Raw genomic sequence first — 24957 nt, forward strand, 5'->3', positions numbered from 1 at the left:
CTCCTAGACAAGACTTCCTCCCTTCAGGCCCCTTCTGCTATGCCTGTAGTGACTGGCTTCTGCTCCTTGCAGACAGGGACTGCATATAAAACCCAAGTTTCTCATTTACTGTTTTCTTTTTTTCTTCAGCTATTTTTTATCTTCTTCACAAACAAATGCAGGAAAGCAAACTGTGACAGCCCACAGGGATCTCTTCAGGCAGAGTTTAACACTTAATGCCCAACAGGACAGGTTGGAGTGTGATTTGAATTAACTTAGACAAAAGGCAGGGAACAATGCTGGTTTTGGAATACTTCCAAAACTTACTCTGTTGAGAAAGCTTGCGGCAGTGTAGCCAGCAGAACTCTGCATGGTTCCAGTACATATTAAATTCCTAGTTCAGAGTAATACCACAAGACAGGTTTTGAAAAAAGAGCTACTACTTTGTAACTTTTCTTGTCCTATGAAGAGAGACAGCAACATGCACAGATGCTTCTGAGCTTTCACCAGATTTTGCACTTGTTGAAACTTCAAGAAATCTCAGTACTTTGGCTCATACAGCTCAATTCAAGTCATCAAAGGTGACTGCAAACTCACTGAACTCAAAGATGACAGCAAGCTCAATGAACTCAAAGGTGACCGCAAACTGCAAACTCACTCCTAACTAGGGAAAGGGAACAGAACTCCAATGTGTAAGCAAGATTAAAAAAGAAATTAAAAAAGCTTTTACTGAAACTAAATTTCTGGGGTTCTACAGATTTAAATTATATCATAAATGCTAACACATTTCTTGAGCTTACCCTGACAAGTTTTTCTCACGTCATCGTACTTGTAGCCTGCATCACAAAGACATTCATATGAGCTTACTAAATTTTTACAGTGAGCTTCTCCACAGATGTCTGCTGATGCTGTGCATTCATCTATGTCTGCAAAACAAGCAATTAAACAACACAACTTCAGAGGAGTATAATCACTTCACTCTTCACATAGAGTGAGCTTAGGGCAAGGAGATCCCTGCATTACTTTGAAAACTGAAAAAAACCAGTATCTTTAAGAATCTACTTTCAGGGTTAGCTAGCTATAAGAAGTGACTTCAGGCTTCAAAAATCAGTCTTTTTTACCTTAAGCCATTAAGCACTGTTGGAAAAAGCAATGCAAAGTAAACCAGGAGAAAAACTGGAAAACAAAACAACTACCACAAAACCAAAAGGCCCCACTCTCTCCAATCAGGGGACTGAAACTGGAGGTTTAAAAAAAGCAACAGGCAGAAACTTAAGAGCGGCAGCATGAATATTATCCAAAATGCTGAATGAACACTCAGCCTATGGCACTTCAGACATTTCTGCTCTGTGTCCTCAGACAAGCAAACAATACATTTTCATATATTTACAAAGCTAAGATCTAAATCTGCTAGTCTGTAGTGGCAAGGGAGAATTGAAGCAGCCCAATTTGTCCCAGAGAACAAGCCATGCCAGAGAGATGTGGGGTTTTGCCATAAGGGCAGGCAATGAACTGGAACTGGAAGTCCATAAAAAAACCTGATTGCTTTCCTCACATGTTAACTAATACCCTGAAGAATCCTGGTGTTGACAAAACATTTGTAGTGTACTAAGAGTTTAATATTTACTTTTGCTTTCTAGTATGTGTTAAAACTACAATTACTCATTACTCTTGTTGATTTTCCCACGTATGAGTGAACTGGCGGAGTACCCAATGTAGCTTAGCCTACAAATCATGACAGGAGGGAACTTTTGTGTGTATGCCTATAACGACAGGAACAAACATTTAAAAAGTCAAAATGCAATGATAAATCTGAGCTATCAATAACCACACCTGACAGTAATCTCAGCAGCTGGAAGGTCACATATTGAAGCCACTGAATGCTTATGTAGCAGTGCTCACAGTGCTCTAGGAGACAGTACTAGGGTGTGGAACAAATGTACACACACAGCAAAACAAACACATATGTGAGCCCCTCGCCAGCCACCTGTCCATGCTGGCTGGCACCAGAGGACAATTCAAAAGTGAAATTCACTTTCTTCTAAGTTGCTGCTCCCGTTAGGAATGGATACCATGTAATCTATACAGTCATCACTTTTTAGAGTGTGAGTGAAATAGAAACAAAATCTTTCTCTTTTTCTTTTTGCTGGTAGCATTAATAAATTGTTCAGATCATGTATGCGAATTGTTTAGAAATATGTCATCACATCCATCTCTAAGAGAGATATACCTGTTTTTTCATTTTCATATATACCTTTTTCATAAGATGAACATAACTTCAACAGCCACCTGTTGTTAAGTTACTGAGTTTGTCTCAGCATGCAGTCTCTTAACACTTTTAAAATCTCAGTTGCTTAAGTTTTGGTTATGTAAATTCATTCAGCAGTTTCAATCAGAAACTTCAGGTCCTCATTTTCTGTTCTCAGCTGGTATGTAAAATAGCTGCCAAATTTTGCTAGGGCCTTTCTACACCTATTAATATTGAGTTGCAGTGAATTTAGCCATCTGTATCTATCTGAATTCATTAGCTGCTGCACACATACAAATCTAAAACAATAAAATAAGAAACACACAAAACAAAAACAAATGGCTCACATACTACAACACTGTGGGACTGGAAAGAATCATAACAACACATCTGGCCAGCACTTCCTCCTAGCAATGTCAGGATATGAGGACTGATCAACTAAACCAACTTAGCACAATCCAAGCCACAAATCCTCTGTGAATCACACCTCTGTTATGCTCTTGAGAGCATCATAGTCCAACTGCTGACAAGCCCAGGCATGTAGGCTGGCTGGAGCACCCAGCACAACCCCAGTAGAGTAAATCTAAGAGGAGCTACCAGCAAGTTTCTGCTGGGCTAGGGAGCAGACCAGGACTGCTCAGGGCAGCCCAGCTCTCCAAAATACAGACACAAGTCATGAAGCAACCCCCTGAAGTAAACTGAGAGTCCCAGCAAAGCTTACCTTCACATATTTTGCTGTCTTTAAGAGCATAACCACTGTAGCATGAGCACCGGTAGCTGCCTAGCTTGTTGAAGCAGAGCTGGTTACAGCCGCCGTTCTGCGTTCTGCATTCATCGATATCTACATCAAAAGAAAGTGTCACAGTTAGCTGTTCACATCTGTAAATAATCTACAGGGTCACAGTGCAACAGGCATTGGGAAGGAGAAAGACCAAACAAGAAACAGTATTACAGATGCAACAAGTGATAACAAAAAGCACAAAGATTTCTTTCAAACACTTCATGCGTATAAGCTCAAGTTTGTTTAACTTACAAAAAAAAAAAACAAAAAGGGAGAGAGAAGGATCTGTAACTGAATAGTATCTCCTTCACAGCTGAGAATACATAAAAGTATCTTTAGTCACTGTGGAGGCAAAGAAGCTTGTTTGCAGAAGCAAACTACTTATGTATTTTATATCATAACTAAGTACTAAAATTATGCTATGGCTAGTAATTCAGGACAAAAGCTTTAAATGAAACAGGAACACTATATTGTTACTATTACAGAACTCAATGAGAACAGAGGAAGTTCCAAGTTCACACAAGCTGAACATTTGTGGGCTTAACTGTGCCCCACTGAAATTGGCAGCAAAAGCCTGTAAAATCCAGCAGAGCCTGAGTTTCACCCTCCATCTACCCTACCTGCTCTTTATGTCCTGCTTGTCTATGGGACTCCAGAGTTAGCTGATGGGTAGAACAGCATGTCATGACATTTTATAAGAAAATAAGGAAATATGCTTCAGACTGATCAGTGTCTGAGCTCTCAAAACCAACTGGATACTGACTGGTCTGCTTTCTGAATTGATTAAATAAGATGCTTGAGTGATCCTATAAACTCAACACAATATTTACATGAGAAGGAAAGGCTTGGATCTCCTGCTGTCTTGGTTGCCACAATTCTGGACTGGCTGAATACAATTCTAGTCATTACTTACTACTGACAAGCAAAAAAGCAGTGGCCCTGACAGGAAGCCTTGCAGGCAGAAGAAGAAGAACCAAAGCAACCAGAAAACAAGAGGAGGGAAGATAACTTGTAGAGAAAACTCTGTGGGCAGCTGGAACTTCTTGCATGAATAGTTTCTGTCTGAAATTCTCTTTTGAGGTGATGGAAATACATCAATGGAATATGTGGAATTAAGTGGACATGGAATAAGGTCAGGCTAGCAAGGAAGCTTCAACAGACTAATTTTATCAATCTGTGTGTCATCAGACTCAAACCTCAACTTGCCAACTGGAAGCCATTGTTCCCACTGCAGGGATGCTAGATGGGAAGATGGGCCAGCTTCTCTGGCTCTGTGGTCTGTGATCTGTTACACCAGGGTTCACAGCAGCAGCTGATGCAGCTCTGCTTGGAAAACCACTACTACTCCATTTCTGCTGCTGCTTTCAGAGGGGTGGAGCAGAATGTTGGACCATAACTTCTTGGATTACCTTGCCAAGACCAAGCTGAGCTCCATTAGAGTCATATAAAAAAGTTGATGTGAAAAACTACCTGTTTCCCAGAAGGGTAAAAACATGAACAGTGTGTAACCTAGGTTCAGTTCTGAGACTGCTGAATTGTGCAGCACAGTATCAGTGACCATTTGAGAATACAGCAAAACCAAAAATATCTTTGTAACAAGAATAAAAGATAATGAAACCAAATTACCTTTTTCACATTTCTTTCCCTGCCAGCCACGCTTGCATTCACAATAAAAGTCCCCCTTGAGATCCTCGCATTTGACGGTCCCTTCTTTGTGGCAAGGATTGGGAGAACATTGGTTTGGCAAATCTGATTTACACAAGGAATAAAAAAACCAAAACAAAACAGAACAATACATTGAAATCACTGGCAACCAGGTGTTTCACTGTCATTAGAAGATGGGAAGCTTAAACAGTATTGGGGAATCACTCAAAAATACTAGCACCTGGCAAAACTATAAGCTGATTCTTAGTGCTCACATGCCGAACAAGCTGTGCCAGGAATTTTACAGAGCACATGCAGTGGAATTCACTTAATTGCAAAAGAGAGTGAGCTACCACCCCCATATCTGAAGGACACATCCTGAAAGAAACAACTCAAAGCAGATTATTTTTCTACTCTCACTAATTTTTGAGAAAAATAGAAAAAGCAGCATCAACTAAAGTGCTCAAGAAAGGATGGGTATTCTTTTCAATCACCTTTGCTAGTTAAACTGAGGATCTTACCAGGGCTGATAGATTTCTAGCTAGCAAAAGTTTTTAAATGAAATTTTTGATAGATCTTTTCTATTACATAGAATGAAAATAAAAAAATAATACCCATATATCAACAGCCAAAGAATAGTAAACCATTAATCCAGTTTACAAAGAGCACAATGTTCATATGGGGATTTTTAAGCCAAGCTCCAGGATTTGTCAATGAGTTTCCTCATTGGAAAGAAGCAGGGGAGTAGTCACCACACTTTGGGAATGACTGAAGGAATAAATCTCAAAGTGTCATGTAGCCACCCACCAACTGTAGTCACCTGTCCAAATTCACCTACCCACTTACCTGCACAACACCCAGGGACAGTGCTTCACAGAGGTGGCTAAAGGAAGGATGAGAGAACACCCTTGTTTCCACAAAAAAATGAGTTGGTAGCTAACCCATAGTAGTAACCTGTTAACACCAGTATTCTAGATCAGTGCTCTTCAAAAACATGAATGTATTAATTGTTTCCATAACTTTAACCACAAGGAACAGTGCAGGAGCTCGTTCTGCAGATTGAAAAGCTCAAGAGCCTTTCTTTTCACATATCTCTTCCCAGCATTTGAAAGTGCCCAGTGTGTACACACTGAGTGAGCAGCAGCAGAAAAGACCTGCACTGGTTTCCATGCACTGATTCTGCTGAGTCCAGTATGGACTCTTGATATTCTACACATGACAGGGAGGCTTTTAGGAGAGGAACTCTTCGTAGATTAGCAGCCCCATCAGACTTCTCAAACTGTGAAAATTTAAGACTCCTACAATTGTCAGGATTATTATACTGCTACATGTCTCTTCTCAGCTTCCTCTGTGTGATCCTGAAAGTCACTGTCATGACAAGCTGCTTTGAAAGAACTTGAACATTTCTGTGAGTGCAGGCAGTAGCAGCTCCATTTGATGTCTCATAAAGCACTGAACAGCACTTTTGTTTGCACTGACTGTCTTGGACTTAAATCTCAGGTGATTGAGGTTGGCAGGCACTCCAAGGTCACTTGTGCCACCTCCCTGCTCAGGCAGGGCCACCTACAGCTCAGGACCATGGCCAGAAGGCTTTTGATTATCCCAGGGATGGTGACTCCACAAGCTCCCTGGGCAACCTTTCTCACAATGAAAAAGCATTTCCCCATGCTCAGAGAAAGCCTTCCAGATGTGCACAGCTGGGGCAAAGGCACAGCCACAGAGGCCAGGCCACACAAAACAAAACACAGCTACATGGGCAGTCTTAACATCCACCTGCCAGAACAGCTCCCAGTAAATCCCAGCCCAGCTGACACACGGCTGGAGGGGGAGGAGCTGGGGAAGGAGAGGCCAGGTTAAAGTGGCAATGAGCCACAGCAGAGCAAGCCTGTCCTGGATGTTCCTTGTCCTAGACACATCAGAATGTTTACCTTAAACAGAATGGTTTAGGTATACCTAAGACAAGGATTATTTTTTTTTTTAGCAGCACCCACCAAGCTTCCTAAAGATGGCAGTGTTTTCAGTCATTTGATAAGCAAATCAAATAAACAGGGTTATGCACAACTTATCTGGTGTATCCACAAGTTTCTGACTCTTCCTCTCAAACTGGATTCTGACATACCTTGCAGATTCACATGGTAGTAACAATGCCCAGCAGGGTAATAACCCATGGTGTAATGGGTATCAACCACATGGATATCAACCACAGAGATTTCTATCACATCAGCACTGTGCTGATTGTTTGCTCCCTCTTATCACAAGAGTTTGAGAACATAAGTCACACTCTTAACACTCTTCTGGTGGCTTCATAGAAGGTGCTCCTGATTGAAACCATTGCAAAAGAAAAAACCTAAGCTTTTGTTTCCATTCATTTACATGACAGATTTTAGCAAAGCTGTTAAAAGTAGTGATGAGCATGACCTTTTCATGTGCTTTGAGCTATGTCTGATAGCACCTATGAAGCTTATAAGTGCAGACTCAGAATAGAACTACCAATTCCATCTTTGAGATCTGTATGGAAACAAGACTTTTCTTATGCCTGCTGACTGTCATTTTCAGTTCATTACTTTGTTCTGTGAACTTAATTTTTGATACCCAAAAAATTGTTCATATTGAAACTCCATAAAATGCTAGGCTGCAGATAATATTACTCTCAGTAACTTAATAGTAAAAAGCAGGCACATATGACCTAACAAAAATATCATTGAGTTTTTTGAGGCCAATTTATTTCCCAAAAGTCCTGCGGAACTTTCCAAAGCCTTGCAGAACCAAATCCTTAATCCCTAGATGACCTGCAGTATCTCTTTTAGAAAAAGATCCAGGTATGCAGAGAAAGTATAGGTATCCATGTATAAAGTAAGCATCTATCTGTAAAGCAATTATAAACACTCATTGCAGTCAGTGGAGATAGTACAATAAACAGAGTCTGTGGAGGGACCCAGGTCTCCTCAGAGCAGACACAGTTTGGCTGGGTGAATCCCTCTAGAACCAGAGGAGATTAACTCTCAGCTAACTCTGGTGGGAATACTGCTCATGTAAGCACCCATGATGGAAATATCTATTTACACACTGTATCAACTCTTCTGAATCTAGAGGGGAATCCTAGTAGTAACCTCATCTTAAGAGTTTATGAAATTAGGAATCCTCACATATTCCATCTAACCTGCCTAATCACTGTCATACTTAAAATTTCTGCCTTATTTCCAGTATAAACTTGTGCAGTCAATCACCCTCCAGTCCTCAGGCTGTTCAGTAGCTTTGTACACCGGGTTAAAAGAACATTCCACTGCCTTGTTTTGAGAGGAGAAAGGCTGTTAGGAAACAGCAGGCACAAACCCATAGAGCTACAGAGTCTTTTGGCAGCATCTGTGAAAAATTAAGAGACACACTAGAACTGGCCAAGCACGAAGCCTGTCATTCTTCCAAGGGTGTTTCAGGCTCCTTCTCTGTTACTTCTCTTATGAACTGATGATGGCTAGCCAAAACTCAACCATTTAAATACCTGTTAATATTTTAATGGGGGAAAATATTATCATTTTCTTTCCAAACCACTGTATCTGCAATGGGCAGAAATCCCTAAAAACAATTATTCAGCTTTTATTTTTTTCAGATTTTTTTCATCACTACCCTTTAGACTCTAATTTCTGAGACCCTGATTAGTTGTTTGGAATAAGTGTTCCCAGTCACTATCACCATTTTCAGCAGAAACTCCCGCCTCTTTGCTGTGCCACATGCACAAGTAAATGTAAGCATTCACCCTCACATCCCACTTTGGATAAGCTGGCATAGTGCAGCCAACACAGGTACCACAGGTCTGAGAATTCCCAGTTCAAAGGACTCAACATCCATAAGTGATACTGCTGCAATATGTGAGGGAAATTCTTCACATACCACTCATTAACCTTGGAATTCAGTCTTTAAAAAGGTTGTTTTAATGCAGTTTATAAATGTAAAAAGTTAACTAAAGGCAACTAGAAAGGTATTAGAAGAATTCATTGAATTTTCTTCTCTAGTGTTAGTGAAGGACAAAAAAAACCCCCTTCACCCTCTACAAAGTTATCAGTTTGGCTTCTAAACTGATTTGAGCTTTTAAAGGTAGCAATATTCAAAGCATAGTCACATGATACATTAAACTGATCTCTTTAAGCAAAGAAGGCTGGCACGAGCCTGGTTTGACTTTAAATTTTTCTTGAGGTTCCTTAATGGGATAAGCGAAAGCTAGCATTCAAGGGAATAGAAAACAAGGGGCCAACCATTGTGTACCTTATGCCTTATGGCACCTCCTAGTTCTTGTCCCTCTTGCTTCTCATATTATTCAAACTTTGGGAAACTGGTGGGAAAGAAACTTGCATCATAAAATATCAAAGCACTAAAACATGACAGCAAGATGGCATTAGGTTATAAAATGTGAAAGATTTTGTTTAGTGGTATGGAATCTTAAGCCTGGAGAATAGGAAGATCAGTATTGAAATACTACCAAAACCAGAGATGGCTGAGCTAGTCCAACACCTTCAGGTAGAACGAGAGAACATTTAACTACAATATAAAAACCAAAAATGCTTACTATGAACACATGTAAGGAAATCTGGATTTCTCTTATACGGCGACCCATATTTCTGAATACAAGCTGAAAAACAGAAAATGAAATTGTTATTGTTGCAGTGGTGAAGGACAGCTGTTCAAAGCATGTAAAATGATACCTGGCCTGTAAAGATTTGGAAGGTGATGCAAAATCTATCCAATATTATCATCTCCCAGATGCCTTGAAATTCTGAAGTTCATTGAAATCTTTTAGCTTTGATGTACAACAGTTGAAAGCCATTTGAAGAAGATGATCACTTAACCAGATGCTACTATGATTCTAAAACTATGATAGTAGCTACTCCAATTTGACCATCTAAACTTCTTAAAATATCTAAAAAGCACGTTTTTTTTTCTCCCACTGTGGCATTTGTAATCTTAAATACATAATTTTTAACACAAATAGAGAACAGTATGATGCCATGACTATGATACAGTCAATAGAATAAGCCAGTAGTTCAACTGGGCACCTGTTTCTTTTTTAAAAGGAGATGACTTAAAAACTAACTTCATTAAAAAGGGAAAAAGGTAGAAAACTACAAATTATTTCATAACACTGCAAGTCACAGATATATATGCACATCAAGATTTTAACATGCAGGAAACACATAAAGTATCTCTGTCTGCAAATGTACACATAAGTAAAAACACACACCCCAAAGCACAATAAGGAACATAAAGTCTATCTTAAAAGTTAGCAATGCATGTTTATTGCAATCAGATTTCCACCCCTTTCCTTAGCAGAGACTTCAGCTGTGACAAGCTCCAGTGTTAGGCACATACCAGCACTCGCACAAAGTGGAAATAAAAGCTGCAACTCACCCAAGTATTTCGGGTAAAAATATTCCTGTAGAAGGGAAAAAAAGCACAGATTTATTGAATCGTATTTGCTTTTATTTTCATGCTATTTAAGAGCTGCTTTAGTGGTCTTGTATGGCAGCTGTTCAACAATTCCAAACTCCTAATTTCCTTTTATTCAGAACCAGAAGCAGCACAGTATTAAACATGCATTTTGTCATTTGAAAAGCAAAGAAACATTAGTTTGTCTCAAGGTATTTTTTGATGGCAGCTGATCTGGTCAGTGACTGAGCATGAAGACACCCTCCAAGAGATAAAGCTGCTGCTGATGGCATGAGGTAGGGGAAGGAATTGGAATATGGGATAAAACCCTAGAGGGAAGAGTACAGGATCCTTCAGTCACCCTGTGCCTCCTCGAAGGCATTCTGCTGATGCAGGACATGAACACCACAGGCACTAGGAAAGTACTTTTTGCTCTTGCAAGGAGCACCCTACAACTCAAACAGCACCCATTGCTGTATCACACATCACATCCCAGGTGCTCAAAGAAGGGAGCAATGATGCTTTGCAAGAGGGGGGAAAATTGACATCCATTTCTCTAAAACCATGCTGCAAAAGGCATTGCCATTCCTCTCATGCTACATGGTCACGCATTACTGTTCCCTACTCTGCATCAACAAAGTGCAGCCATACAGTGAGAGCAGCATCACTGTGCTGCTGTGATGTGAATCCAGCCTTGCATGCTAGAATAGTCAGCCTGGTGAGGCCTGGCAAGCCACATGACAGCTTGCACCAACACAGGGAAACAGTAGAAAAATGCAGTTGTGCTGCATGGAAGAATGGGAAATTGACTGAAGCTGACAATTGTATCACATTCTTAAAAAATAGAAAACTTCATGGCCAGGAAAAAAGCATTTTTTTCCACCTTGATTCTGGTTTTCATAATATATGTCACTGATTCAAGCGCAGTTAAAAATGGTAATTGGGGTATTGAATGAGGAAAAACTTATGCATTGTATCAGTGCTTAATTTTTTTTTAATAAACCACTTCTCAGCTAATTATGAAAGCATATGCACAGTATAATTTTCTTTTATTCAAGAGGAGCAATTTCCATATAACATTATATTCAGTGAGATTGGGACAGTAAATACCCTGCATTCTACAAAATTAAATTGGTCTATACAATGTGCAAGAGAAGAAACTATTTTATCTTCTCCTCTTATTACAGATGTTTGGATTGGATCTATACAGGCATATATAAACAACAGGGACAGGCACACACCATGGTTCAGTTTGATCTGGACTGTCCAGTGCAATCAATTGCACTGCTGTCATTTACCAGAAGAATCAATTGCTTCTGGCAAATATGCTCCAGTTACTGAAATGCACCATGTAAATATTCAGCCTAAATTATGAGAGCATCAGCAAAGAAGTAGAAGCAGCAGCTTACACTAATGTTAATTTTCAATTCTGATATGAGAGTGATATTCTTGGCATCTTTTGGGGCTGAGCTTTGAAATGATTCTTCAGCTTGAAATGTGTCATCAGAGTGATGAGCTCAGAACCCACTATGGTCCTTGTTCACTCTTTTTCTTTTTGTTTAAGGTTTAGTTTGGAAAAGACAAGTCAAAAAAATACAGTCAAAATAAAAATAAATCTAAGCAATCTAAGTATTCAGATGGGTGTCCATATGTGCTATAACCACAATCTGAACTTCAACTAGCACTTGAGGAGAAAAAGATAGGGGCATGTAACAAAATATTCCAAACATTTCTTTCACTATTTCCCCTTTGTTCCACGTACTTCACAAGAATGTGCAGATGTATTTAACCACCAATGGATAATCCAGACTCTGACAAGAACAACTATTTTGGCACTGACAGGACAATAAATAGGTGCTTTCATATTCATGGCTATCAGCCTAATTGCTCCATGTCAGTGGTGGCAAAGGCATTTTCTCCTTGACCTCTGATGAATGAGTTGAGTGCTTGAAAAGTGGTACAGAATTTACTTTTGTAAACATAACTTCCAAACTCAAACTGACTGTGTATTGATTCAATGCCAGTTGAACAGCAGATAAGTGAAACTCCAAGGCATTGTACCACCACAAGCTTCATTCCACAGAGTATGCAGCCAAGTGATTTAAACAGGAGGCTATTACTAGAAATGTAGCTCTTCTTTCCCTTCCTCATTTGTTTATGTTATACAAAGGCACTTGCTGATCAGTAGCACTTCTCCAGGTTTACAAAACCTGCTGATACTACTCTTCTAAAATAAAGACACGTGCTCACAGGCTTTAACATTGCTCATTTTTGTATGATTAGCTTTTCATTTCTTTCCATAATCAATATTTCTTACAGCTGGCTTCTGTAAATACAATGACAATGCATTTACATTCAGAGAAAAGACTGATCAGGAATGAAGGATGAATGATCTTACACCTTGAGAAAAGGAACCTGCTTAAACTGCAGTGCCTTTTCAAAAAACACTGATGAGAAGTTTTCTCAGTTAAAAATTCGAGCAGCACCTAACCTGATACAGATACACATTATTTCTCATGTGACACTCAACTCTTCAATGTCTTTTCAGTTTTCTGTGATGTACTAAGGTTTAATGGCTCCCAGATGTCAGAGAAAATGAAAATCCTACACAGGGTTAGGTCCCTGTTAAAAGTGTGCAACTCATCTTCTTTCTACTAGAAGTGTTCAATTGTATTTTCAGGATTCTAAAAAAATGCCAAGAGAAATGCTTTGAGGCTTGCTAAGAAACAGTTGGCAAAGATTCTCTGTTACTATTTTGCTGATTTCTCAACAAGCCACTTTCAATTTCAGGCTCAATAAACTTCTCACCATCCAGAAAGTCACACACTGTTCACAGGATCAAAACACAGGAAGTTATTTAACTGTTACCACTAGGGTGGCAAAAATCACCACAGAATTATGTAAGTGTTAAATTTTCAGCTTGCATTCTGACAAAAAAGGTCAGCATTTAAGTGTGGTCAGCCCTTCCCCTTTAGATCTGCTTCCTAATTACTGCTGAAAATAAAAGCAATAGCAATTGGCTTTATAAATAAAAAGCTATAAACACATACATGTTGGACATAAACATCCTCTGGACAGGCTGCTGCACAGACACTGACCTCACCAAGCTCTCTAATCCCTCTGTCCAGTAATAATGTCCCAGTGCTGGCAGAAGGAAGACAAAGGCTGCAGAAGCTCTGACCTCCACAAGAGACCAAACACCACAAATGCAGCCTCAAAATTCCAACCTCTGTGACTGTTGCCAAGAAAACTTAAATGTATTTCCACCTCTCTTCTTTGTGACCCAGCAAACTTTCTGTCTGGTTTCTACCTTTCAACCAGTATAGCTGGGATGGCAATAGTCAAGGGCCTGGCAGCAGGACACTGGCAGCCTGTGGTGCCCTGGTAACATGAATGGTCCTTTTGTAAATTACATCTTTTTTCTGCTGCCACTACAGGTCAAACTTGTAGTATGAGCTGTAACTCACCCACGAGTTACACATCATGTACCACCCAAAGCACAGATCAGCAGAGATCTCAGGTAAAGAGGAAGAAACAGGAGAGACTGGGAAGTGCCTGAGATGCACACATCTCCACCCTTTTGGTGAGGTGGAAAGCAGGGCACCAGGCCAGCCTCTCCAGGCAGGTCCTGGCTTGCTTATTTCAGCTCAGTTCCAGAGATCTTTCTCTTGCTGCCCAAGAGACAGATCTGTGCTTTAATAGAAAAGATTTAAGCTCTACAGCCCCCACTCATCTCACACAAATATATGTACATGCTGGAAGCAAGTCTTCTGATGCGTTAAACGCAAATATTTGCTTCCACAACAGTGTTGCAAGATTTGAGAGTGCATGCTTTTATTTCAAGGCAGAGTGACACCAAGCATGGGCATAAGAATTCTATTCATGGGGGCTAAGGTGTTCCTCTCCCACCTGCAGCTGGAGCTTACTATTACCCTGATAAAACAGCTACTACAACACTTAGTCTGGATACCTAAGAGAGCATAATTTTAAAAGTGACCTCAAAAAAACTAACCCAAGCAAACAACCCCCCCAAAGCTCCAGGTTGTTCATTTTTATATTTGGCTTTTTTCCTTCCAAATGATAAGAACAATTTCACTGGGGCCACCCCCACAATGTCTCTCATTGAAACAACTGAGGAGAACAGCAACATGAAGGTAAGAATTCACAGCTGTGGAGTGGAAGGGGCAGAACACCTATGTCAGCCTCCCTGCCAAAGGAAACCTGCACTGGGACTGGGGTCACCATCTATTTTCAACTCTATGGTCAAAGTCCACAGTGGTAAATCCAGAAGTTACTGTAATTATACAGGGTATGCATCAGTCCTTTTTAGAGAAGATGGAAAAACACCAAATCAGAACAGGCGTTAACATGAGTCACTGTACAAAAATAGCCCTTCTGAAAACATAACAATGACCCTGTCAACACCAGGAAAATGTTCTCACTGGTGCTTTACTTTAAAGTAATTGGTAACACTGGAGACCTCAGAAAAAAGGGCCTGCTTACTGCTTCTGTTTATTTTGCTTGAGTAGCAGGTCAGGTAAGACTGTAAGGCACAGAATCTTATGAAAATCATGTTTGAGCTCTAGAGGCCACAAATAAAAGATGTAGTTTATAGGAAGGCTGCCCATGTTTCTGGACATCTGGCTCCTGGTGGCCCTGCTTGGACAAGGAGGATGGACCACAAGGCCTCCAGAGGTGCCTGCCAACCTCAACCAGTCCATGATTCTGTGACTGCAGTGCCACTAACACTGGAGCATTTCACCGACTTGTGTTAGCAACAGTGATTTCTAAAAAGCACTTTCTTAGTTACCTAGTTACATCTAAGAGAGTAGCAACAACTCCCACATTATGCCCTTTCCTCATTTCCATATAATGGCTCTCCCTTTTCCTCTTTCCTTCAGGACTGAATGTTTGTCTTGGGCATAGCCAGACCTCATTTATAAATATTCTTCATGTTTCCACACTATGGGCTTGCATTATCCTTGAAGAAATCACTGCTACCAACCATAACTGGCCATAACTCAGTGTTTGCTAGTTTTCAACTGTTACAACTGAGAATGCAAATCTCAGCAATGCTTGAGAACTCTCCTCCTTTTTCTAAAACTCAGCTGCAGACTTTAGGTGCACAGCAAATCTCACCCTGGACGACATGGGCCCTCCAGGACATGAAGCAGTGTCAGGACATGAAGCAGTTCTGCAATTCAGAATTTTAAGTACATAGAATCAGTAGTTTGAGAATTTATGCTCAAATGAATGCCATGCTACCTGCACAAGCTTTCCTTCTCATCATGAGGGACCCATCACTCAGCCAGGGCAATGTGTTTCCTATTGTGCTTTGTGGCAATCTGTATTCTCCAGATGAAGAGCAGAGAATTTCTCTCCACAATTTGGCAAGTAAGGAGTTAGAGAAGCAAGTAGGTCACATTACAATCCAAAAGCAGCCTCCAAGTCTCATCTCCTACCACCCAAGTTACAGTTGCTGAGGGTGGCTTTTAGATTGTTTTGTCCATTTGTCAAGCATCCCTTTCACACTGTCCAGCTACTCAGGTGCACAAAGCTGGGACTGCCACTTCTACCAAGTTGTTGAATTTCCCAAAATAGAAGCATTCAAGACTATACTCTCCAGCATGACATCTTCCATAGACACTAGGTACCTCTGCAGAATCCTCAAGTCTGAAATAAAACCCATCTATTGTCATAACTTCCTTTGCTCTGTTCTGGACAGCAAGACTGTTTCCCCATTGCTTACTGAGGTGTCACTTCAGCAAAAAACTGTTTCTCTGCAATGAGGAAATACCAACCAATGATTGGAATGCATAATTAAAGGGGAGAAAAAAATTACTGGAAGGAAACAAAAGACAAAAAAATGTTCATGTATATCACAGATACTTCACTATTTTGTGAAGATGCAAGGGGCATGGAGACATCATTTCTATACATAGGTGGCCTGAGGCAGGGTTTGACTAGACAGTAAACAGTGTGAAATGGATATAACTGGTGCCAAATACTTCAACAAAAATAATTTGTAGTGTGATTCCAATTGGTTGCACGTGCTTTTAAGTTATTCTGACAGAAATCTGATCACAAATGCCTTGAGGTTTCTTCCACTGCTTCAGAACTGAAAGGCTACTTTCCCTCCAGCTGCAATAATGTGCAAGATCTCAATTTGATGACAAATGTCATCTCACTCAATGTTGCTTGTTTGAATCTTTACTTTTGCAAGAGTTACAGTATTTGTATGTGGTAAACTAACATTTGCTCAGACAGTTTAGTCAAATTAAGGAAAACAAAACATGTAACATAAGTAAAAGGCTGGCTCTCCAGCACCATCTATATTTACTCTATAATTATTTTAGCCATATTTAAAACAGAACATGTCATATATTCTATCAAACGTGATTTAAATATCTATGATCTCTCATGGGCTCTGTGACATTTTATCCATTCTAGATTTCCCCCTCTTTATAATGTAATCACACTGTTTCTTTGGATCTTGCTTAATCCGCAGAGGTTGCAACTCACACTAACAGCACTCAATCACATTAAGGCATTTAAGGATTCAGACTCACAGGGCATAGACAAGTAAGGAATAGGGAAGTGACATCTTAGATGATACCAGGCCCTTGTGACAGAATCTGATCTCATACTTCCCTGTTCATTATTTTCATAATTAAGTAACTTTTACTTTTCTGTTCATGTCCTAAATATTTTCTGGAATTGAACTACAACTCCCTGTTCCAGGAATCAGCCAAATAGGATTGCTTTCCAGGAACATGTTATTCTGTGCAGTGCAAGCATGACCAGTTCTCCTTTTATCTCTTTATTTATGTACCCCTCTGTCCTGGCAACTGTGTAGAATGAAGACAACACCAACACTTGTTCCCCTCTCTGGGTATCCTCCTTACTTCCCAACTTTGCTCTTCTAGATCTCACTGCTGATGCTCAAAGGAACAGGGAGAAAACACAAACCCATCAATAAGTAAATTTCACACACATGTGGGAAGCCTATAGAACAGCAGTCATAACAAAACTGTGATTAAAGCCAAGATACAGAAGAGAGGTCTGCTGAAAAACTTCAATCAGATTCTCCAAGGCTTGGTTGTTCATTCATTGCTTTGACAGGCTGAGCTGTGACAACCATTTCTGTTTCTCTTGCAGCACCTGGCCTTCCTTCCCATCCTAACTCAGGCTGTCCTTTCCACTCTGCCAGTCCCCACTGGGCTGGGGAACCAATCCAGCTGCAAAATTACTCTCTGCAGACTACTTTTCTTTAGGTTAAGTTCCTTTAATTGGTCCACGAAGTCCCCGAAATTGCTGTGCAAGAAGGGTGAAAAAAACAGGCAAAGGAGTTGCTTATCTCTACTAGAGCAGCTGAATCCCCAGTGTGGAACCAAAGCTTGAAAAGCAATGTGAGGGGAGAAGTAAACCTTGTTGCTCTGCTTCTTCTCAGTTTCTTCTAAATCTGTGGTCATGCTTCCATCCTTGTTCTTCATACTTAGTGGAAAGTGACTGCTTGTAATTCATTAAGCTCACTCAGAGTATGGAGCACACATGAATCACAGCTGCCACTTTATACATATTCAATGTTTCTCTTACCTGATTCTTAAGCAGCTGCACTAAAAAATTATATTAATTCCCAGCAGGCTGCTCATTTTCTTTTAAATTTAAAAAATAAAATAAAATTAGTTCATGGCCACAAAAGTGTTTTCTTGATTTTTAATTGACTTTTTTCTCTTCTTATGTACTTATTACTACTTATTGTACTGCTCTAGAAAGCTGATTTACCCTAACTTCATCTACTTTTTCCATTATCATCCATCTTGAAATCAGTATAACCCCCCCCCCCCCCCTTCAATTTGTCATTCTTAGCATCTTATTCCACCCTATCTCCAAACAGCCCCTCAGCACAATATTAGTCCCTTTTGTCTTCTCTTGCTCCTTCCCTCCTGCTGCACAGGACATTTAGCATGCACTATGTCCTTGATGTGGTGTCTCAGTATTTCCAGGTCTATTCTGAATTTTTGAGCTGCTCTCCCATGAGTGGAAACTGATACAGATCAGGCAGCTATGAGTCCAGTAGAGTTGATGGAGTTGTGTCTGCTTCCACCAATGGCAAACTTTGCTCACCCTTCTCAAAACCTTTTGATAGAGCAGCATTTAGCCAAAAAAATGCCTGACCTGCCTCCTAAGGCAAGCAGGAGTATTTTTGTCACCCTCCTGCTACTGAACACCACCACTGCCAACAAATACTGTGTCTGTACTCCAAAGTAGATGGGTGCATCCAGGCCCACAGCCCCAATCCTTCTGCCTTGCAGATCAGTTAGACCCACTGGATTTTGGTACAAAGCTCCCTTGTCTTTTATACCAAACTACAGGGAGAAGGAAAGAAAGGGCAGGGAGTGCACCTGGTGGACACACAGATCTCATCCCAGCAGGCTGGGATGCCACTGTGGCATACACCTGGGCACTCAGATTTTTACTTCCTTTTTCTCTCCTTCAACCCATTCCTGGACAAAAGTCTATGTATCCCTGTATTTTCTTTCTCAAAGGCTATTAAGCAGGTATCACTGTGCCTGGAAATCCATTCTTACATGTACTGAGTCCAAGCAGGTTAAAACATCAACACAGAGTTTTCCAATAACTCCTTCTCTCTCTCTGCACCAACAAGAAGAGATAAAGAAATTTATACAGCTACAAATCTAGCCCTCTCTCCGTGCTCTGCCAAAATGTCAAAACAAATCAGTATATTGAGAAGAACTGTCACAGCAAATAAAACCAGATTTTTGCCTGGTTATTAAAGGAATATTCTATACAGGGATGATGACATCTGTATCTAAAGATGATATCAGTATTTTCCATGTCTAGACTACACAACATTCACTAAATTACTCAAAGAAATCTTACACTGCTTTACTCTCCCAGTAACTCCTCTCCTCCCTCTACATGCCTTCATACTTTACTGATTAATATTTACAAGCGTGTGTCTACCCTGTTATTCTTAGAAATAACATCTAAACATTGCCTGACAAGCATGCCTCCTAAAAGATCAGAATGAAGTCTGAATGACCCTAGTCCATAGATGAAGCTCATCTGTGTTATCAAGACCATGTCATGTTATGGAACACATAAAAAATAAAACCAGTGAGCCATCAAGAAGAAAACCAACCAAACTGACCCTTACCACACCCTATAAATTGCTTCATCTTCATTTCAGCTTCTCAATAAACCCAGCCTAGCAGAAAGAATGCTGACATTGCTGGATGTTTTGTTAGGATCAGTAATTTTCAAGACAAGATTGCTAAAAGCCCCCAGAAACTTGGTGTGGTGTCACTGCTGCCCTTGCTGTGAGTGGGACAGTGGAGTAGATTCCTCTTCAGCTCCAAGTTATGCTGTGATTCTCTGCCAGTGTTTTGTGTATCTGACAAGCCGTAGATTTTAAAAACATTTTGGATGCAAGTCCTTCAAAATGTGGAATTTTCACGTGTCTGCCTATGAATCAGATGTGCATTCTGCACGCACATGGAATCCAGCTGGCTTTCCACAGTGCTCTACTGAGGGCCAAATCCATAAACAGTAAACACAGGTGGCCAGGCTGACCTACATCAGCGTTCCTGGTGTGCCTAGCATCTTCCAGTGCATTCAGCATAGCAATTTCTAAGGTGAGCTGCAGGAAGAGCAGAAATTCTTCAGCAGTAACAACAGCAAGCAAGATGTGCAGGGACAGATGCTGTACTGTGGTACCAAAGGATAAGAGGCTGCATTCAAACATCTTCCCTATGCTGAGCCTTTCAAAACAGAGAAACTCCTTGCACAAGGACACTTTTTTCTTCAGTGAAATACAATGTTTCTAAGAAGATCAGGATCTACACTCCCTTCTGCCCTTTGTTTTACATGCTTAGATGACCAGATTTTTAGAACGAGTCAACCAAATTCCAGAGCAGTTTATCAGTCACTTAACAAGCTGTAATACCTTGACTGCATACCAAGGTCAAATATTTCTGCAGTGCTGCTTTTATAAGGTCTTGTCAACATCTTAAATAAGATAGTATTCTTATCTCTGTATCCAAGATATTTTGCAACTTTATCCCATCTATCACACCTAGCATGTATTTTGAATAGATCACATTTAGAAACAGTCTGCATACCTCCCATCAAGATGTTTTCTGTCCTTCTTTTTTTACCTCTATATTATCTTTTAATTTTTCTGTTTGGCACCTCTAGCATAAATTAAATTACAAAACAGGAACCATCCCAGAATTCTGCAGTAATGTTTAAGGATGCTATAATCAGCTTCATGAAAAAGGTAGGCTGCAAGACTCATTAACCCAGGCTACTTGCTTTTACCATGTATAGTCATACAAGTGGCACAGACTGAGTTTTGTTCTGCCTCTTAAAAAAAAAAAACAAACAACAATCTAAAAATGTTTCAATTGATCTTCCTTCCTCTAGTCTGAGCAAGCTGATATTTATATTTTCCGTAACATAAAAGACAAAAGCTGCACTGCCCTGCACATGAATGGCCCTTGGGCCCCGCCTGATACACTATTCTTAGCAGCTGATGTAAGTAATCTCACACATGGCAAAATCCACATTCAGGTTTCAGAGAATGTGCATCTTCTGCTGGCTGCCTGCAGATGTTGTTATGGGAAGCTGATCACTGAAACAATGGAAGGCCCAGAAGAAGGGTGCTCTGGTATAGGTATGTGATATTCCATTTCATTTACTGCTCTGTCCAGGAAATTGGTATCTTTCTGTAAAATTCTTGGCTAGATGTTACAATTGGTTGCATAAAGATATGGAAAGCATGGGAAGCATCACATGAGCTGTTACAACCTTGCTTTGTCCTCTCAACTTCTGGAATTGTTTTATTGAATCAGTTAATGCAATTTCCTATCACATCTTTAGGTCACAGGTCTTAAAATTCTCCTTCAAATTCTCCTCACACAACCACAGGATAGTCAAGAATGGCAAGGTTGGTAAGGAAGACTCATACATTTCATTAGCATCTAATAGAGGGGAAAGGGAGGAGGGACAACACTTTTGGTCTGACATCACAAGCCTTTCTTGAGGCTGAACTGAGAAGCATCAAGATTGATCAACTAACCTGAAACTAACTTTCAGTTGTCAAGGCTGCAAGACCATTGCTCCTGTGGGACAGTAAACAGCCAAATGCCCACACAGATTCTCATCTGGTGATTTAAAGCATAAAACCTGGGAGATGCAACAGGACAGATTGCACTGCTGTGTTTGTCATGGCTTGCCTCCATTGCCTCACAGAGCTCAGCACAGGGCAAAAAGTACTGTCGCTGCTTCTTTCTGCTACAACCTAAATAGTTAATCCATGGTTCAGCAGGCACATGCAGAAATTTCATCCTCCCTAAACTACAAGGAATCTTCATCTGTCAACAGCAATCTCTTCATTTCCCAGGTCAACAGAAGCTCACTCTACCAGCATGGATCAGCTGCAGCCTGGCAATATGCTGAAGCATGACTGCAGTTACTGTAATTCTTCAAAAAGCTTGGTGCTGTTCACAACAGGTTTTGGCTTTCCTCAGTCAGGTCTGTCTCAACTAGCTTCCTTCTTCTGTCAGTCCCTGGGACTGGATGTACAACACAGCATCAGTGAAATGACAGCACAACAACTCCCTACTGTTTAAAATACACTTCCATTGTGAATTAATATTCTGTCCATGAAATCCACAGTTACTGCTGAAAGAGTAGTCACCTATGCACTACAAAACAGTGAAGTCTTCCAGTGCAGAGCAGCAACAGCCCACATACATAACCTCTGCCACCATGCATTGGAGAGCTGCTACTGAACAGCAGCTGCTGCTTTCACATCACATACTGATTGCAAAAGGGAGAGGAAGGGCCATAAATCCCCCTGATATATTACAGCACACTTGCTTCTCAATCAAATTGAAGCAAAGTAATGCAAGGATTAGGACTTACTGCACTTAACAAGCAACTGCACAGCTCTTGGGAGACTTGTGTCTCAGAAAGGGTAGGATCTTATGTCACTGCAGATCTAAGTGTCTTGGTGTAGAAGGACATTTTAGGGGACACAGACACTAGTAGCCCATCTAGCCTTTCTTCAGGTTTTCAGAACAGAGTGCAACCTAGCAGCAATAGCAAAGGAAATGCACGAAAAAATCAAAATCACTTGCAATAACAGAAAGCCAGCATTGTCCTACAAAACACACTGAAAGTATGACGGTATCTTAAAGAATTTATATTATATGTGAAAAGATTTTAAACCAAAATGATTTCACTGTTGTCATTTCAGTAGGAGAACTGTGTATTCTTTACAATTTCCAAAATCAGTACCAAACACTGTTATAAACTCCTGACATATTTGTACACTATCCTACCCTTAAACTAATCTATCAATACATCCCCTTTGGCTACCTTATTGGCCAGCATCCAGTTAGTAAAAATAGTGACCTTAGATCACCTTTGTTCCAGAAGGCTACAAAATCACACTCATCATAGTTTTCCCTGTACTCACTGCTATGTGATGAATATTTATATTGAGTTTAAAGTTATATTACTCAACACAAATATGGTAGTTGTGCCAGCCACTCTCACACCATTACAGTTGTCCACATTCTGAAGCTGCTCAGTTTCTGCAGAACAGAAGCAAACACTACCACATGCAGATGTGACTACACGTACACGTAAAATGTGTAACATTAAACACCACCTGGGCAAGTGTTCCACATTAATCTTGAAAATAAAGACGGTCAAAACCACATCCCTTTGCTTTTGCTGTGCTTACTACTGTCTTGTGACAGCAAGCTACTGCACTGTCTCTCCAGTGCTGAGGCTGCCAATGAAGCACACATGTCAAGACTTGCCTTACTGAAGCATAAAACATTTCCCCTGCTAAATCCCTCCCCTGCCTGTCTTTGTGCCTCTGTGTACACATACACGTGCTCACTCTCTCCCTGCCTCTGTCCTATCTTCTCCCTAGAGCATCATACCATTAACAGGAACATGCTGTGCAGAACTGAGCTTCAGTTTGAACACCAAGAAAATCCGCTTCCCACTGCTAAATCAATGCCAGATAGTCCTTGCAATGAGAACAGCCTATCCAAAACAGTGTTGAGAGGAAGTGTAAAGTGGCTGGAGGAGTAAGCCAAGCTTATAAAGCATCTGCATGCTGCCCAAAGTGAGAAGACTGAAGTGAAAGTCAACCTTGATAAGACTGGAAAAGACAGCTCCACGTATGGTGTGCAGTCTGTAACTGTGTGAATCCAGTGCCAGAAGTGCAGCAGCAGCACGTTCCCATATGTGTGCCCTCCTGCTGTTGCAGTGACAGGTCCTGAACTTACTGATTCTAAAATGCTGACCAAGCTGAATTCTAAAATGCTAATTCTAAAAAGCTGAATTCTAAAATGCTGACCAAGATTCAGAGTGGTTAGGACATTTGTCTGAGAAGCCTCAGTTGTGACATATGCTGCAACACTAAGGGCACTTTAAATTCAGCTGGGATGGGAAGCTGGAGGGAAGAGCAGGGTATCCAGACAGAGAAGCTCTATCATTATGCTGCACTGGTCTTGCTTCGTGGATTTGGACCATGGGTGAACAGGACCCTTCCACCCTCCAGTGGCACTCCTGCCAGCCGGTGCCAGGCTGGGCTGCTCACTCAGAGCACGCTCACAGACACGGTGCTGACCGGACAGCCCTGGCACTGCCCTTGGGCAGGCTGAGCACAGTGTGCCTTCCAGTCATTCCCCTCCTGGCCCGGGGTCCTCCTCCTCCCGATGCCTTTCCCAGCTGTGCCGGTAGCTGGCATCCAGCCGCGGGCAGAGGGTGGGCGGGAGCGCAGAGCCGGACAACCCCCCAAATCTCCGTGTCCTTACCGTCTCTGGGTCATTCTCAAACACCTCCCGGGCCTCCTCCTTGCTGCAGTGCTCCTCCACGCACTCCCTCTCCAGGTGTCCTTGCTTGGTCTCCTCGAAGATCTGGTACGCTCGCCGCTGCCTCTGCCGCAGGAACTGGGCGGCTTCCGGGGCGCGCAGCAGCACGGCTGGGCAGCCGAGCCGGCACGGCGGGGAGGCCGGGAGCAGGACGAGGAGCAGGAGAGGAGCAGGAGCAAGGACAGGCAGCGGTGAACAGCTGAGCCCGCCTGATCGCCCCGGACCCCCCGACCCCCGCCCCGCACACCAGACCGCCCCTCCGGGGGCACCGAGCGCTCTCCCTGCTCGGGGCGCCGCCCGTGGGTGGCCGCGGCCTCAGCGCGGCCCCTCGCCGCATCCCCTGACCCCGCCGCCGCCCTCACCGCAGCCGCGCATCCCCCGCAGCCCACCGCGCCCGGCAGCACAGCCCGCACCCGCACACACGCAGGGCGGCGGGGGATGCTCGGCGGCGTGTGCGGGAGGCACGAACCCCCCCGCGGTACTCACTCTGCGAGGAGTCCGCCGCCAGCAGGACGAGCAGCAGGGCGGCCCCGAGGGGCGCCGCGGGATGCGGCATCGCGATGCGGCGGCGGCCGGGGCCGGGGCCGGGGCGGGCGCAGGCGGAGAGAGCGGCGGGAGCGGGAGCGGCGCGGGCGGCGGGCGCGCTGCTACTGCGGGAGCGCGGCGCGGAGCCCGGCGGGGGAGCCGCGGAGCCGCTCGCCCGCCCTGCCCAATCCTCACCAGGCACCGCCGAGCCGCTGCACACGGACACACCTCGCTGGCGGCGGAGCGGCCGCCCGGCCCGGCCCCGCGTACCTGCCCGGAGCGGCCGCGCCGAGCGGCGGGGGCGGTCACGGGCAGCCGGGCCGAGGGGCGGCAGGCAGGACGCGGGGAGCGGGCGGGGAGACTGCGCCCTCACCTCCAGGCACACCTCTTTAATAGCTCCGGGGCTCATCACTAGCAAGGGAGAAGCTGGCACCGAACCC

General features: G+C 42.3%; 1 protein-coding gene across 1 annotated transcript in view; it reads right to left on the reverse strand.

The window, feature by feature from the left end:
- GAS6 (growth arrest specific 6) overlaps positions 1 to 24941 on the reverse strand; it is a 40186-nt gene extending 15245 nt beyond the window's left edge. Inside the window, exons 1-7 of the mRNA XM_071430714.1 lie at positions 24479 to 24941; positions 23936 to 24102; positions 10053 to 10077; positions 9214 to 9276; positions 4635 to 4757; positions 2949 to 3068; positions 780 to 905 (exon numbers count right to left, since the gene is read on the reverse strand). Of these exons, the coding sequence (XP_071286815.1) occupies positions 780 to 905; positions 2949 to 3068; positions 4635 to 4757; positions 9214 to 9276; positions 10053 to 10077; positions 23936 to 24102; positions 24479 to 24926 (1072 nt within the window). The 5' untranslated portion in view covers positions 24927 to 24941. The remainder of the gene's footprint in view (positions 1 to 779; positions 906 to 2948; positions 3069 to 4634; positions 4758 to 9213; positions 9277 to 10052; positions 10078 to 23935; positions 24103 to 24478) is intronic.
- Between the last annotated feature and the right edge of the window lie 16 nt (positions 24942 to 24957).

This window comes from Agelaius tricolor, unplaced genomic scaffold (assembly GCF_023055355.1).
Source record: "Agelaius tricolor isolate 1412-34295 unplaced genomic scaffold, bAgeTri1.0.p SCAF_7, whole genome shotgun sequence".
Taxonomy (NCBI): domain Eukaryota; kingdom Metazoa; phylum Chordata; class Aves; order Passeriformes; family Icteridae; genus Agelaius; species Agelaius tricolor.